This window comes from Carettochelys insculpta, chromosome 1 (genome assembly GCF_033958435.1).
Source record: "Carettochelys insculpta isolate YL-2023 chromosome 1, ASM3395843v1, whole genome shotgun sequence".
NCBI lineage: Eukaryota > Metazoa > Chordata > Testudines > Carettochelyidae > Carettochelys > Carettochelys insculpta.
The window spans coordinates 55,869,895-55,887,293 of NC_134137.1; the positions used below are offsets into that span (position 1 = coordinate 55,869,895).

Here is a 17,399-nt window from a genome sequence, read left to right on the forward strand (position 1 = left end):
TTTTCTTTAAAAACAGATAAATGAAATTGCCTCAATGGGTAAAGGATTGCAATTTAGCTGTTATTCATAATATATACGCATATATGTGCAAAAAATACTTCTATCTCAATGCTACCTGACAAGTCTTCTCAGTGCTACACACTGAGTATGTAAGCACTCCATGAATACAGAACCACCAAGCTTTTTGAATAGTTTATTCACAGGTTTGGCTTTGCTTATTGTCGTATGCACCACATTTAAATTAGATGAGGGCTACTGTAAAGTAATAACATTTTCAATTACTGGAGTCTCACTTTCCCCTGTAACAGTCTGAAGCAAATTAACGTATTGGTTGATCATTAACAAGTAAACAGTTTCTGCTACAATGTCAAGAAAAAAGTGTGTTCATTCATATGAACATTTCTCATCTACAAAGATTTACACAATGCAAGTAATGAGATTGCTTTTCCCTCACTAGTACACCACCAAACTGAAAAGCTGGTTCTTAGGACTCTCTTGAAATTACAACAAAAGATGGTCTCAGTCACCTATGCCACCATTGTAAGCTCTATATGAAGTACTTAAAAATTCTGGAACCACTTGTGGAATTAGTGAAATTTATAACTACAGACTTACACGGCATTAATGATACCTATTATTCCTGTGAGAAGTTAAACTAAAAATAAGATTAATTTGGTTATAGAAATTCCTTGAACAACAACACTTAAATTATTTTAAACTTTAAATTTTCCAAGAATTTTCTGAAAAATTAGCAAACACTGGCTAAAAAAGCAAAGCAGTTCGGATACACCAAAGTAATCAGCATGCCTTGTGCTTTTCTGTTAACCCTCTGAGTACATCTATAATATCCTAGATCGTTTTGTAGATAAATGCTAATAAGATTATATCCAATGGGGTTGCAGTTTTCTAGTTTCACTCGGTAAATCACATTTTAAATTTATTCAGCACAATACTCAAAGTGCACAAAGAATGGAATGGCATCATCACAAATGAGCATTGCATTTACAACAAAATTCGTTCACTGAAGGTAAACTCACCAGAAGAGACAGTCAGTTTGCAACATACATTAAAAAAAATGGAGTGTTGCATTTACATTCTGTAAAGACAATGCATATTTTCTTTTTTAATGTTTAGCACCAACATAATGTATAAAGTGAAGAGAGTGGCATGGTTTAGAGCAACATGATTAATATGCTATATACTCACATATTAGATTTTAAGTGTATTCATATAAGAAACTATTTTTCCCAATCTGTGCAATTTCCTTGAATAAAGTTTAGATATTCTAAGGGTCACACACTCCTGCCTCAGTTACACCCATGAAACTAATGGGGTTACAAAGGTTTAACAGAGGCAAAATTTAGCCTTGTATTTCTTTGGCAAATAAGCATCAACCATTAACTATACAAAACCTTAGTTTTCTAATCCAGTGTGGATTCCCTCTGTTTAAAAACTGTTAAAATATTCTGGCAGCTTTTCTTGAACCCATGAAAAGGCTCCATTCAACAATTTTGTGCACTTTCTCTAAGGAGTCTAAGGAACACAACTGTAAAATGTTATAGGAGTTATGTCAGTAAAACCTAAGCCAAAGATCAGGAATTTGCAAGGAGCTGGGGATGAGCAGAGATTTCAGGCATTGGAATTATTTTTATACAGGTTTTAAGTGGTACAATATGGTGTATGATGGAGCCAAACATCTTATTTTAATAATAGCCCTGGGGTTTAACACAAAAGCAAAGGTGATAGGAAAATCTCAAATGGATTTCAAATGATACAATGCATACATGAAATGAAGTTTGTTTTATATGTTCTTTTCTCCAACTTCTCTATTTGATTAAGGAAAATGAATACCTTTTTACTTTTAAACTGCCAACCTTTGGCTGATAATCAACAAGCATGTTATGAATGGACACTTTGACTGTCACAGAAACATCTTTATATTGCAGAGTCACATCTGTTCTAAAGGGAAGGCAATATTATAATGTGAGGGGCTATGTTAAAACAATTCAGCTGCTCTGAATTGGCATTGCCTTCAGTGGAGCTGCACTGAGTTACACCACTCAGGATCTAGGCCTGTATAAAAGTACACCCTCAGCACTGATTCACTGTGGTGCAACGCCTAGCCGCTATTCTGCCAGAGTACAGGAACCATACGTGATGCAATTGCTCTGGTACTGCTGCCCAACGGGTTGACATCTGGGTAACTCCCTTATTACAATGGAGCCTCTTTGTGCACTGATTCTTTAGAGATGGTCACGCAGGGTCAGATAATCTTCCATTACATATGTTCTTCCACTCTTCTCCCCCTCTCCTTCTGACCCTCACAATTGCCGGGAAGCACACCCCATATTCTGAAGTATAGTTGTGCTATAGCTACTCATTCCCTAGAAACTGGATAAGTTTCTCTGCTTGGGGCAATTAATTTCATGCTTTAGCCAACCTTCCTCTCTTAATTATGCTTTAGTGACCAATAAAGGCCTGAACCCTACTGACTGAGATGGTTACACTTGTTACATCTCACGAAAGTCAATGGGGCTATTAAGAGACATCAGGAACCATCCCAGACAATCAAATGAATAGATTGAAACCACAGAATTCTAATCAATGCTCTGTTTCACTTGGATGAAAACTAATGAAATGAAGTTCCCTTGTTCAAAACATGTTGAATGTTCAATATATAAAAAACTTACACTGGATACAAGAAAAGACCGGCACATTCTGATGAGAGTAGAGAAGAGAAAAGAAAGGATTTGTCCTAAATTATTTACATGTAGGCCCTTCAGTGAGTCTTTTTTGATTTCAGAATAAAAAGATGACACCTGGCTGCTCCAGTGATTGGTACTTTAGGAATGCAAATCAATAGCTGGATGGATCTTACAAGTTAATTCACCCACCTTCAGAATTCTTTTTGTTTTCATGGGGAGTTCTTCCTCTTATCTCACCTCCAAAAAGGAAAACCAATATGTGAACCATCACAGTTAATATTTTCTGCTCATGTCTACTATTTATTTATAAGTTTGAACATTAAATTTTGGAAATGTGTCATTTTTCACTCAACACAGTTTTGTGTGAGCATTGGCCCGTTTTTATTCAAATCATCCTATTTGAAGCAAAGTTTGTGAAGTATAACTTCTCTGTGAAATGAGATTTTCTTTACACAAGGATGAAATGAAATGCTAACATGTTGACTGGAGGTGTTAACACCCTGTACATGTGGTTCTCTCACATGCACTGTAGATAAGAGCACAGACATGCTAGATGAATAGTTTTTAGTTTTCCCACTTTTAGGACAAAATTCTCATTGATGTCAATGAGGACAGCAGGGTTTTGCCCAAAGACTTTTCTTAATTGTGACCAAACCAGACATTTCTTCAAATTTATAAATTATTGTAGCTATTGTAAGGGTAATGCTCTTTCCTTTAATGGTGGATTTTTCATCTCTTCCTCTTAAAAAGTTTCTCTCCTCATAGCAATCAGACTATCTATGAAAAAAAGACATGAGTATGTTCAGAGGAATATCCCTTCTTTAAAATCCCAGTGCTATAGAGAAACTAATTGCTCTCCCCCAGCTGTACATCCTTGTGTTTGTAGTAGGGGAAAGTCTGAGAATTAGATCTTTATATATCATAACATGATAGAATGTGCCCGTAACTCATTTCTCATGACTCTACCCTGCTAATGACAGCCTTAGCAGCCAATAATGTAGACAAAATGATTTTTGATGGTATCACCACTTCACCTAATGTAGATTGTTTACCCTGCATGGTATGCACTAGCCATGGTCAGCTTCCTGTGGTATCACAGAATATCACAGAAATGTAGAACACTCTGCTCTAAAACAAAGGTTTCAAGAACCCCTGTTTGCAACTCCACACATAGGGTAGGGTTTGTATACTGTTTTGGTCACACTATTGGGAAAAAGACTAAGGAGATTGGGGGGAGTGGGAGGGAGAAGATATGTGCTTGTAAGTCATCAAGGTTAAAGATTATTATCCACTCAGAGGATTAACATGTGCTAAAATTACAAACTGCAGGTCCTAGCATGACTGATGAAAACATTCATTGCTCTTATCTTTAAAAAAATGCAAAATAGTCTTAACCCTTTGGGGATCATATTAGCAGCGAGTCACAACCTAGACAGAGCACAAGTATCATTTCAGTCAGTTAGGAAATTATTATTACAAAGATACTGTAAACACCCTTTTCGTTTCCATCATTCGAGCATTACTACTAGATAGACCAGATGCAACCATTTCACACAGGTTTGAAGGACTTTCAGAATCTCAAAGGGTTACGCCAAGACTTTGAGCAAAAGTGTTTTATTAAAAGGGTGAGTTAGGTGAGCGAACAGTCTCGGATGAACTTGGTGAATAGTCTTCCGATTCAGAGTTGAGTTCAGGAGGAGCTTGCTGAGCCTTATAACGTCCCCTCACATCCTGGTTGCGTCTTCGTCGGAAAACCTGCCTCTCCTTATCAAGAGCGGTGGTCTGGCAGGGGCATAAAATGAGAATAAATGAAATTAGGCTGTGTGTGAAATGCAAAGCTAATGAAAAACATGCATTTGTATGTGGGCCTGCAAATACCAGGGACAATAAATATTCAGGTCAAATAAAACCTGTTCTGTTTCAGGCAGTTTTGAAAGGTTTAGCTCACAACATAGCTAAACTTCTTAAAAAGTGCATTTTCCAAAACTTAAGCAGCAAGATAACATTAAGTATATATAATACCATATAGATGGATGCCATATGTTCAACTTCTGGATGCTATTAATTTCATAGAGTAATAAATTCAGATTTCAAGCCAAATACCAGCTGACCTTCCTCCTTCCTTCTCAAGGTATAAATCTTTTCCTACACGCAAGGTATAGCTATGGGATTGTCTGTTCAGTTTGACCTAATGGAGGTTGGTACACATTCACCAATGTTCAAAGCACTGAGATTGTCTAACAAAGATGGATTGTGATGAAGTTGTCAGTGCAGAAAGGTAACAAAGAAAGAAGTTAACTCAGCTCTTTAAAACCTCCTCATACTAAAGACTCTGCTGTTGGGAAGAACCCTGATGAGCTCTTGTTGAATTGAGCATCCAATCGGACCACATTGCCCAAAAGATAGGATAGATTATATATAGATTATTATTGCCCAACTAAGTAAAGTCAACACTGAGTTTTCCAAAGGTCCTTCAATTTACTTGGCCAATTCTCTCCTAATGAGACTGGCATAATGCACAGAACAAGTTCCTCATTCTGCCTGATCTTGCAGTGAAGTCAATGGGAGTTTTGCCTTTGACTCCAATAGAACCAGGATTACACCCATAATCTTGAATATACGATATTGTTCTGCAGCCACTGACATTACTGTGATGTTACTAATTCAACATTATGGTCTTGATTCAGAAAAGCACTTCAGTACACGTGGAGCTGCTTTCCTAAATGGAATGCTGTCAAAAAATCAGGATCCATGATTCCACTGCAAGGGCAAAATTAAAAAGGAGGACCTTTAATGAGAAAGCCCTTAAAATGTTGCCCAATATCTGATCTTGAGTGGAAAGGCAAAGATAACTATCGGCTATACGTAAAAACTGAATGGATTTAAGTTTCAAGTCTAATATCTTAGTTTTCCCCTAGCGTAAGTGTCACTCTTTAAATGAAGACAGTCAAGAGGTCATTATGTTTCAAAGGGTTTATTGTTTTCTCGTGGGAAATATGTGACCCACCATTTTTCCTCTTGAAAATTTATCCATTATACTATGAGCCTCATTAGAGAACAGAGATACATTTATAGCTAGACTATTTTTGAGAACAAAATGAAAACTAAATCCATCACTGTAGTACAGAATAGCATTACAGCAATCCATGCTCTAAAATAATGCAATCAAAGTTCAAAAATTATGTAATAAAGACAGAAAGATGGACATAGTTCAGAACTACTACAGCAAATGAATTAAGTTAGGCTGAAGATCTGAACTATTATTTTAATATCAAGTACAATTACAAAGAGGTAAAAATAATTAACTTTGATATCCTTGTATTTTAAATAATAATTTTATAATAAACAATACTTATGATGAGCATTTCTGTGTTTACTTCTAATATTTTATTTAAAAATTAATTAGTATTTTTCAATATCTTGGACATCTCTTAGCCTCAAGCCAATTGGGTTTATGATTATATTTTCATGTGAAATCGATCAATATCTAGATCATTTACACATAGTGATATACTGCATACAGTATATAATTTTGCATGAAATTTGAAAATAATGGCATTTATTATTACTCTATGACTTACAGATTGCCATTTACAAGACACTGTGGTGCTTTCAGGATACAAGAGTTTATTTAAAAGTTATACCACATCACATCACCCTGCAATTATTTGTGAAGTAATACATACTCTTGAATAAAACACACTAGTTTATTTTGAAGTCTAAACCAATGTAATTTTCTTTTTAAAAAACATCAAACATTATAAACTATCTAAAATGTTCCGTCTGTGAGATAACTAAGCCTCATGACATTTATTGTACTTCAAGTCATCTTGGTGTAGAACAGAAAATCCAAAAGTCTAATCCACTGTCATTGTTAAGTTACCTTTGGGAGCCACTTTATAAAATATGTTAACTGGTACTTTTAGTTACATAGGATTAAACTTTATTCAAGGGTGTAAAAAAGCCACTCTGTCACCTACATCAACTACCTAATAATGTAGTATTATTCCCTAAACCACATTATTAGCATTTATGTCCAGCACAACATCTTACTGTTGGATAGCGTTTTTTCCTGATATTCAGCCCAAATTCTCCCCTGAATTTCATCCAATTGGTTCTAATCTATAAGGACGTGTCTGTAGCTTTGAGTGTTTTCACTCCCTCTTGGAGAGGCACCAAGAATCTTTTGACCTATGCAAAAGACTCAATTAAGAAACATATAAGGTTTAGAAAGGGACGAGCATCCGACTCCTTATCATTATATAGTTGTGGTGTAAATACCACATAGTGGCTATGTCTACACTTGCCGCCTTCTTTGAAGGGGCATGGTAATCAGCCTGATCAGGGAATACTAATGAAGTGCTGCAATGAATATGCAGTACTTCATTAGGCTAATTCTCCCCATGGCAACTTCGAAGAGTCAAACTTCGAAGTGCTGGCATGCTGTGTAGCCATGGGCACTTCAAATTGACTTTACTCCCAAAGCGCATGCCAGCACTTTGAAGTTTGACACTTCAAAGCTGCCAAGGGGGAAATTTGCTTAATGAAGTGCTGGATATTCCCTGCAGCACTTCATTAGTATTCTCCGATCAGTCTGATTACCATGCCCACTTCGAAGAACAGGGCAAGTGTAGACATAGCCAGTGTGTTTCATTCTCCAGCCTTTCATACGTTGTTAGTATAGCCTCCATTATCACTGCTTTTCTCAATGGAGTTAATCTTTAGTGGTACTGAGCATTCCCAACTCCCACTGAAGTTGCAGGATTGGCCCAAAACTTCTCTAGGTGTGGATCATATACTCTGAACCTATGGCGTCTATAAAAGAACAAATACTTTCATTCAAATGTATTCTGAACAGATTTTAATTTTCATTCCATGCATAGATTCATAATCGTAGGCTACATTGACACCAGAGAATTCTGTAGACAAAAGGGTTTTGTAGACAAAACTCAGAGCGTCTATACACAAAATGCATTTTGTCAACAAAGCTGTGTAGATGCTCTGGGGGGCCCTTTTGCTGACAGAGGGGATCAAAAGATCTATCTGCTTTTCTGTGTAGATGCGATCTGTCAACAGAAGTTTTTTCGGAAGATCTTTTCTGACAGTAGCTTCTGTAGACACATGCTTCTAGCTTTTGAGCAACACAAGCCACAGAACTCCCCCATAAACAATTCTTAGAACATGTATTTTTAGAACAACATTCAATCTTCATTTTAAAATGGTCATTAATGGAGAATCCACTATGACCCATGATAAGCTTTTCTTATGTTTAATTACTTGCACTGTTAAAAATTATATTTTTATTTATGAGGCCACACTTATCTCTCTCCTCTGAAGAAATCCATAAAGCAACATATAATTCTGTGGAATGTGTGGAAATGGTGCTGTACATTGCAGAAATAAAAAAGCATGTTTTATAAATAATATTTTTACTTTGCGTCTCTTGTCTCACCTAGTGACATATTCTAAAAATGTTTGTTTGTTTTTTTTCCCCAATAAAAAATGGTAACCTGTTTGTAACAGTGTTCTTAAATACACTGTCTGGATGCTCAGTGAATGTACTATTACTTTAATAGATTTATTATTCCATCTGCTATTCAGCTGGAAAGATCACTGGTGCATGAACTGGTTTATTATGGATTTTCAAGGCATTTCTTCTTTAAGTTATTCTTTCAATAAATAATAAGAGGCTGTGAAGTACACTTATGGCTCATAGGTCTGCAAATCCCAGGTTTTCATTATCATATTTTAGCATTTTTTCCCTCAGCTTGAAGAGTGTGAGAACTTTGAGGACCAGACTATAATGGGGGTAACCAAATGAAACTATAGTTTATTGACACAGGATATGTAGCTGTCCTCTTACAAGCCATCTGAGGAAATGTAAAACTACTTATCCAATAGCAGGAATGCGGATTGCCTTCAATAGTTTGGTGCTGATGGAGCTGAAATGTCCTCCACTAAGCATGAATGTATTTGGATCGACATTTAGTACTCCTGACACCCATTTTGAAGCAACCGAGACATGTTTTATTATCATTGTTCCTGTAATACTAATATGGGGCATTTACCATTTCTTCAAAGTTGTATCATTTGTGATATCTTTTCCCTGATTTCTAACTGGTAATGCTGCAGAACTTCCAAACCACATACAGTTTTTTTTCCAAGGCAAATATTTAACAAGGTGTGTCTGGATACATGCTCATAACTACATCTGCTTTGAAATATACACTGGATTTACAATAGGAAGAACTTATTTCTGCAGTTATGCCATATTTTCTGTCAGGTCAGTAATTACTGAATTTAAGTAACTGTTTTATTAAAGTGAACGGTGGCTGTTTTTCTTTTGTCTTCTCATAATTTATTGTTAGTCACCAAAAAAAATATTCATGTCATTAATAAAAGAACATCAGTGAGCATTTTGCCTCTAAGTCCATCCATTATTCATATTAGCTAGGAGACTGAACTGGGATGCAGCTGTTCACACATTAATCTAAGAAACCTTTTCCTCCTCTCACTGTTCATCTGCAGGGAAATATTTGCAATGTGCTTGCCATTTTGGAGATGCTTTGTCAGCACATGGAATTATATCGACATAATTATGGAAATATTGACATTTTCATCCTATTTTATTATTTTAAAATACATATATTTAGTTGCTCCCAGCTGCGTAATTTGATTCTACTTTCATAAAGTTCTGGTTGGTGACCTCACCATGTTGCGATGTGTTACAGTGGATTTTTTGGTGGTAAAAATGATCACCAATGCAGCAATAATAGCAGTTCTCTAGGACATAATGTCAGGACATAAGTTCTTGCATTTGTTTTGTCATAGGCCTCGCTGGTATATACAAGACTTCCCTCAAATGCACCTTAAAAAGCCCTGTTTCATTTATGTTTCATTCTGTACTAGTACATAAAAAGACAAGAATAATACATGTATGTCCACTGGATTCAGAATTCTGTATTTCAGAATATGTTTATTATTTAATATCCCTGTTCTTTGGGATAGGAATTCTCAGCTGGTTTACATTACATGTGTATGAAACTTGATTCCAAGCTGTTTCCATGGGTGCAGTTTTACTTATAGTTTGTAAATCAGTTGTGGTTTTCTCAGTCACAGCATGGTAGAGAGATTTTAAATGTCTTGAGATGTTTGTCTGTTTTTACCAGGGTCAAATTTACAGAAAGGCTTCATTCTTTGAAAAAAGGAAATGTTAACGATGAAATGTGATTGCCTGCCATCTTGTGTCATATGCAGCCTCTTACATCTGTATACAAAAGAACATAATATATAAACACTGTATTTTGACTGTGTACCTGTTTGGACAGGTATCAATGACTGCACTAAATGTGATGGGAAATGAGGTGCAGTATAGACAGAGTAGGATTTTGGCATTTGGAAAGAGTTATTCAGCTTGAAAAAAAATGCAGCTACCGTGAGCGTCATGTTTCTAAATGGCAATGATTACATGGATTTACGGTTATGATGTTACAATTTCGTCACAAATCAATGGATCAGCCCAATGCAGTTGCCACTGTCATTATGTACTATTTAATCATTTTTCCCCACACAGTTTCTTGATATCATATTAGCTCCACGAGAGTTTAAAAGCAGTGATGGACAACTGTGAAGAGTGAGTGGGTTGCATGAGTGGCTCTCTTTCACCTCAGTGGGCTGCAGTCGCCCTGTCTGCCCCTTCTCCCACCACCACACCTGTCACATATCAGGGCACCCGAGCCTGACGTTTACCTGCTCCTCCCTCTCCCTCCCAGAACTTTTGGAGTCCACAAATTGCCTGATTCATTCTCCGTCCCTTGCTCCTCCCTGTTCCTTCCAGAGCTGGAACGCCACGAACAGCTGATTTGCAATGTTCCAGCTCTGGGAGGCAGAGGGAGCAGTATGGACGTAGCACAAACCTGGCAACTTGCACATTCTGGAAGTGCTGGGAGAGAGCAAGGAAGTGCACAGGTATGTGAAAAGCATATGTGGGAGACGGAAAAGCCAGGGGGTCTGCAGGCCACAGATGAAATCGCAATGGGCCACATGAGGCCTGAGGGCTTATAGAATATTAGGGGACATATCACAAAGAAGATCCACTACCATTAAAAATGAAAGTACTCTATGTACACCTGCTCTAGGGTATTTTTAACGTTATAATTTCCACTCTCAAAAGTCAGGAGGTTCAAACATCATTATCAACAAAAGAATAAAAAATGTACAGACTCAGACATAAAGCTGCCCGAGTAAGAAAATTCAGAGGCAAAGCAAGCATTGACCTCCTCTTGCTAAATTGTGCAAAGTACTGAAGTCAAAATGAGCCTCTGTATAGGGCCTCAAGTTATGTCGGTGGCCTGACATACCTCCACATGGCACATTGCAACACTTAAGGCCAACAGTATCATTCTCTCTTAATATTCTGACTTACATCTGTGAAGATCAGCAAACTCACCAAAGAGTCACATTATTAAGATCATTAGTTAAATAAACTCTAAATAGAGATTCTTATAAGAGGACAAGAAATCATGGCTTTTGTTTGTATGTTTTTGTCAGTGAACATCCAATAGTTAGTAATCTGCAATAAATGTACATTTTAGTTTTTGCTTCTTTTTTTTTTTTTGAAATGGAGTTCAATGAAGAGCACATAGTACTGCTGCAAAAGATCATCTCTGCATAAAAAGCACAGTAGGAGTTCACTGATTTGCTTTTGCCAGAGCACTCCTCTGTAATTTTGGAAAAGTAGGGGTCATTGGGAGTATATTTCTTACAATAATATATGTCGCTTTTAAAACTTACGTCACATCTGGGACTTAAAGTAATTTACATGATCTAACATTTTTACATCGACTGCTTTTACTGAATTAGTTTGTACTTTGTTATTTGTACACACAAAACACTCAGTGATACTTTTTCCAGTCACTATGCACGATATATAATGCAATTGTTATTTTCAGTAAAATAATTTTAAGCATACAACTTCATCTCGGTGTGGAAATATTTTCAGGAAACAAAGCTACTACACTGAAAATATTGTAGGTGCCCATTGTGGCAATAGAGGAAGAATAGCAGGCTCTGATGGGGCAAAGTTGGAGTTTAAAAGCCGAATTAGGACTCTTAAGCACATTAGAGAGGGACACATTTAGGCTACAGTAATGAAGGAAATGGTTTTCTGGTTTACTGAAATAACAAACCTTGTCATTGTTAGAGAAAAGTGTGAGAAATTAGAGGATCAAATAAGAAAAGGATCCGTGGTTTAGACAAGAAATCAAGAGCTCGATTATGAAAGAACGCCAAAGTGTTAAATCTTTCTGTATCTGCTTTCATATATGGGTCATATTTGTGGTCATAGATGATTTTTCAAGGCCTGTGGCAAATGACATGTCATATAAGAGCACAGGGATAAACCATCTATGTATTATTGTTAAGAACTTGGAAAGTTCTATGGTAGTGTTAACAATTTCTAATTGAAAATAGTTTTACTGTTAATGTGAAAATGCTGGTCACTAGAGTGATTCTGTGAATGCTCCCTATTCTAGGGAGATGAAAGACAAAACATTTGCAATCAATGCAGCTGACACGTATATAAGAGTGTTAGTTCTGCCACGATAAAGAATTATAACGTTTCCTAATTAAGCATATAGGTCTATGAGATTTTAGCATCACTTCCCAATTTGGTTTTACATGCTGGGTGCACTGTTTAGAACCACACTAATTATAAACATTGTTACTACCCCCAGCTGGAAAACAGCAGTTTATGTATGAATGAGAGAAATTATCATCCGTCTGCTCCAGCCCATTATTCAACGATATGTCACTTTGTATGCTGATGGAAGCCATTACTAGCGTTTTAGTCAAATGCCCTTTTTTATATTGTTTATTTATTTACCTATTTGCTGAATTGGATTCTTCCCCAGATGTACAGTTTGTTTTAAAGCCTGGCTACATTGGGAAACTGAGACCAGGCCAAGCAGATTAGATATAGCTCACTACTTTTTTTCTCACATTCCTCTCTCTGGAGAGAATCTGGGTGCAGACTTTAAAAAAAAACAGTATTTAAACTGAGATCTACAGGACAATCAGAAGCACAATTATTTTGTCTTTTCTGTAAAGTAGTGGTGTCCAAAAGGAAGACACGCAATCACCACATGCCCACCAGCCAGGTGCCCTACCTTTCCCTGCCCCCACAGCTAGGCACCCTACCCCCCCGTTTTCGCCTGTTCCTAGAGCCAGGCACTGAAGCCACTGCCAGAGCTGCAACCCTCTGAGCTGCCCAGCCCCAAGCCAGCAAGGAGGTTTGAGTGGTGCAGTGGCTCCTCAGGCGCCATGCAGCAGCAGCTTGGGAACCATGTGGCTGGCTCAGGGACTGCACGGTGGCATGGTGGCTCCTTGGGCACTATGCTGCAGGAGCAGCCCAGCCCCAAGGCACACAGCCCCGAGAGCCACGTGGCACAGCATCTAAGTAGCCCCCCACCCCCAGCCCCCCACCACACGGCCACCAAGATAGCCATGTGGCGCCCGAGTTCTCAAGCTGCTGCCAGCACATAGTGCCCGAGGAGCCACTGCGTAAGCTCCTGAGCCGCTGCCCAAGCTGCCGCCCCAGCCTGCCGACCCACATTCGCCACAATATGCTTCCCTGTTATTCAGATGTGGTGAACGGGGAGCATATTGGACACGGTGGCAATAAAGCAAAAAGACAAAATACACACAAAGAATTGTGCAGGCACATCATGGATAGTGATGCTAATCAAACGAAATGTTTTTAGCCCTTTGATAAAGTTCTCTTTGGCTCAAAATATAATCCTTCCTCAGTTAGCAAAATGAAAAAGTTACAAGACTTCTGTAGTTTACACTTCACCAAACCTTCCACTTATAAGCCACAGAACATACCAGTGATTCTCTCCATAAAGAGAAAGAGCAGATGCCACAGTGAGGTCTCATTTAGGAGGTTATCTTTACAAAATGCACAACATCTTATTTACTAGTATACGGTGAAGTACTATGCCAGTTGAGAAAACAGATGAATAAAGTATACTCCAGGGTTTACAGGAGTTTCAGTAAGTATCTCAATCACAAAATATGAATTCACAAGGTGGTGTTGCACAACCAGTACAAATTTGAACACTTGTATGCAAATGACTTCTGAGAGAGCCATCACAACCAACTTGTTTGAATGGTACAAAGAGGAAGAGGCTTTTCCCCTCCTCCATGTCCATTTCAAAAATCTACTGAATTTTTATAGGCATATTTTTGGTGTGTTGGGAGACTGCTGCCTGCTGTGAAAACTGTGTTGTAGTCCGATCCATGCAATCAGTGAAATGATACGAGGGACAGATTTCTGTATTACTGTAAATATCACCATTTTAGTTAATGATGTTAATTTGTAGAAGTATGCAGAATAGACCTTCCTCACCCTTCACAATGAAAAGCATTTATCTGGGCTTGAACAACCACAGCATTAAGAAAATGTTTTCATGAGGGACTCATTTTATCTTTCCAGCTATCACAGGTTAAATCCTGTGAGCAATAAGGGGACAATAGCCAGCAAATAAACACTTCTTGAAAACACCGGGGGTACCTGACCCATTAAGGAGGTATGTACCTGACATCAGCTATCAGCAAAATACCTTTTTGTACCCCTCAGAAAAACCCATCCCAGCCAAGTTCCCATTTTATCACACAGGTCAAGTCAACTAATAACAACCCTGACACAGTAACGCAATGTAGGAAAATGTTAAAAATGGACACATGCAATATCATTAAAAATGAAAAACCACAAGGGGTTCTGAAAATAAAAAGAGAACAAAAATAGATGGGCATAGTTAGAAAACACAAGCTTACCAGTATATACAATGCATTGCATTTCCATTAATTTGGGAGAGCTCCTAGTACTATGTTAAGTGAATGCATTGTTCCATCTAAGGTAAGGATTGTGTTTGATAGGTTAAAAATGACAGTATATAGTTCCACATCTCATACAGAAGAGACAAAAAACCTTAAGATCTTGTTACTGTTCCATGTGTTTAAAAACAGAAGGGCACAGGAAGCAGATGCCTCAATCAGCAATCTGAGCAGGGCAAAAATTGCTGCAGCATAGCTAGTAGATTTTCTATATACACTGTCCTTTTAACTACAAGGAAAATTGATATTGAGCATGTGCGATGAAGAGAAAGCTGGCAATGTCAGTGTGAATAATGGGTGAAGAAAGGGAATGGGGGGTGTGGCATCTCAATCAAGATTAAAATGAAACTGATAAAGCAGCATATGGACTGGATAACAAATCAAAAAGCATGTTTATCCACTGAAGGAACTGGTTAATGGAGACTGCCAGCACGTTGCCATGGAAACACTGACTGTTGGAGCTGCACCATCTCATACCTTATCCAATACATTCCTGGTTGTTGGTAGTAGTCCAAAGACCCTGATCTCTTGATGGTAAACCCGTGGTCCAGCTGAGCAGAGAGAAATGGGGCAACTCAGTGGATCGATAGTATGCTAAAGAATTAAGACTCCAGACCAAGCTGTTCCTTATTTAGTGCATATTTACTGTTTTCAGTTTCACAATTTGCTTATCTAACATCCTCAATCTATGCACTGGAGACAAAAAATAAGAAAAAGAATAAAAGAGGAAAAAGAAAAAGAAAGAAACTAGCCCTGGCTTCTATCTTTGGCATTTTATTTAAACTGAAATTGAGTCTGCAAAATAAGTTACTCAATGCATTATGCATTCATTTAAAAGTATAACAAATATCCTGTTATCTCCAAAGACAGACGTGCCCCTTTAAGTTGCACATACCGGTAATGAAAAAATATCTTTTGCAATTAAGCAGAAATTTAATAATTTTTTTTAAAAACACAGTGTTAGCCCTCACAAGGAGCCGGCTATACAGACTACACGAGGCTTAAATTAGACTAATTCACAATCGTAGCATGTGTAAGATTAACAGAATCCAGTTTGATATCCCATCAATCATGGCAGTTCTGGTCTGGGTTTTTTGTTCTAAATGTTAGCCTTGGAGAGCAGGACTTCTTAAGTTCATGGACAGCATTGCATTGTTTGTCATTTCACCTTAAACCCTGGGCCTTAAAAGATAACGGCAGAAAGCTGTGCTGCAAAATATTCACTAAATTGCACCAATTAAAGTCAAAATGGAAAATGAACTTAGCAATTGTAAAAAAAAAATCTGTTAAAGTGTGTGCTTAAAATATAACTTTAAGTTGTATATATTGTTCTAAACTGAGTTTATCATTAGCAATGGAATGGGCAGAGAAAAGAAGGAAAATCTGTTATTTTCTCTAACCTTTCTTGCCTCTATTTTCTCTAAAACTTTCTAATATGTTTAGCATAGTCCTTAACAGAGCATAAGATACAATTAGAGAGGGAGGGGGAGAGTCAGGGAGGGCCTTGAGACACACTATCCAATTTAATCTAAAGAATTTGATAACTTTCTCATTTTGCCTTCAAAAGGAAAGGCCAGTGTGTATTTCATTAAGACTTTGGCATATTGATGCATTACTAATGACAGTTACTAATTCTGAATTGGGGAAGGCCGATCCAGATAGCGGTGTATACTAGTTATTTAAACAATAGTTAGCATCTCAGTGTACATTTAATACACATTTTCAATACAGATATAAAGAGAAAGATTTAATAATTTATTCAAGTTTGTTAAATCAAGGCACGTTTCATCTTATTTAGAATTATTTAAAGGACACTTCCTGTTCAAAAGATGCAGCCCTTGCAGCTATACTTAATTTTTCAATGAATTTCAGTAGATTGATCTGCTATTGCCATCTGCTGGCATGCCATTATACTACATTTCCCGTACACAAAAGACAAGAATTTTTAAATATTAGAATAAAAATATTGCACTAAAATATAACTAACTAAACATTATTACTAGTGTTTCAGAAGGGGATTTATTCTTAGAATTTTAAAATGTTACATCTATCTAAACAGAATTCAAACATCTTAGTTACCATGGAGACTACAGGCTAAGAAAAACAGGTTATAAATAATAATGGTAGAACAACAACAGATATGAAGTGACATTTAAGTCCTAGGTTCTTCCTCAGACCATGAAAAATTAGTAGTCTAGAGCTTATTTCTCTTTTCCACAGCTTAAGGAAAGCCCACAGTTAAAATGTCACTTTAAATTTTATTTTATAAGTATTTTAAATACCTCACTCCCTGCTTCTCCCCACCCCCATCCCAAGATAAACAGCACCAATTTGATTTCCACAGATGACAGAGGCCGTCTGCGACAGTCACAATGCAGCAGACAGAGGAATTGGTTACCATCTCTAGACACATTGGCAGGCCATCAGCTGTCAGAACAGCTTTTTTCTTTCTTTATGCTACATGGTTCCCCTGAGCCTCAAGCTGAGATTTACTCCCATAGCCAAGTCAGGGACCTCACACAACCTTAACATAATGTTATCATTTGTCTTTTCTTCTGTCTTAATAATGCCAAAAAACAAGCACAAAAGTGACAACATATAAGCAAAGCTTTAACATTCCAGACATGTACACAAATTGAACTATACTCAGTTAATGGAATGTATTGCAATGCATCTTTGAATATTAAAGCATTTTTTTTAAAATTATTTCTATTTCCTCTTGATTATTTCAGAGTATCATTACAAAATGCATAGGGTACCGACAGAGTATTGTTTTAAAAAAACAGAAAACATCTGTTT

General features: G+C 37.2%; 1 protein-coding gene across 4 annotated transcripts in view; it reads right to left on the reverse strand.

Moving 5' to 3' along the window:
* Positions 1-4,127: 4,127 nt before the first annotated feature.
* The window catches only part of DCLK1 (doublecortin like kinase 1), a 335,634-nt gene continuing 322,362 nt past the window's right edge, over positions 4,128-17,399 (reverse strand). For 3 of the 4 annotated variants that reach the window (XM_074982397.1, XM_074982389.1, XM_074982406.1), the window contains one exon: positions 4,128-4,487. In XM_074982397.1, the coding sequence (XP_074838498.1) occupies positions 4,323-4,487 (165 nt within the window). In that variant the 3' untranslated portion in view covers positions 4,128-4,322. Of the gene's footprint in view, positions 4,488-15,077; positions 15,152-17,399 lie in introns of all 4 variants that reach the window. The other variant, XM_074982415.1, reaches the window with a different exon arrangement.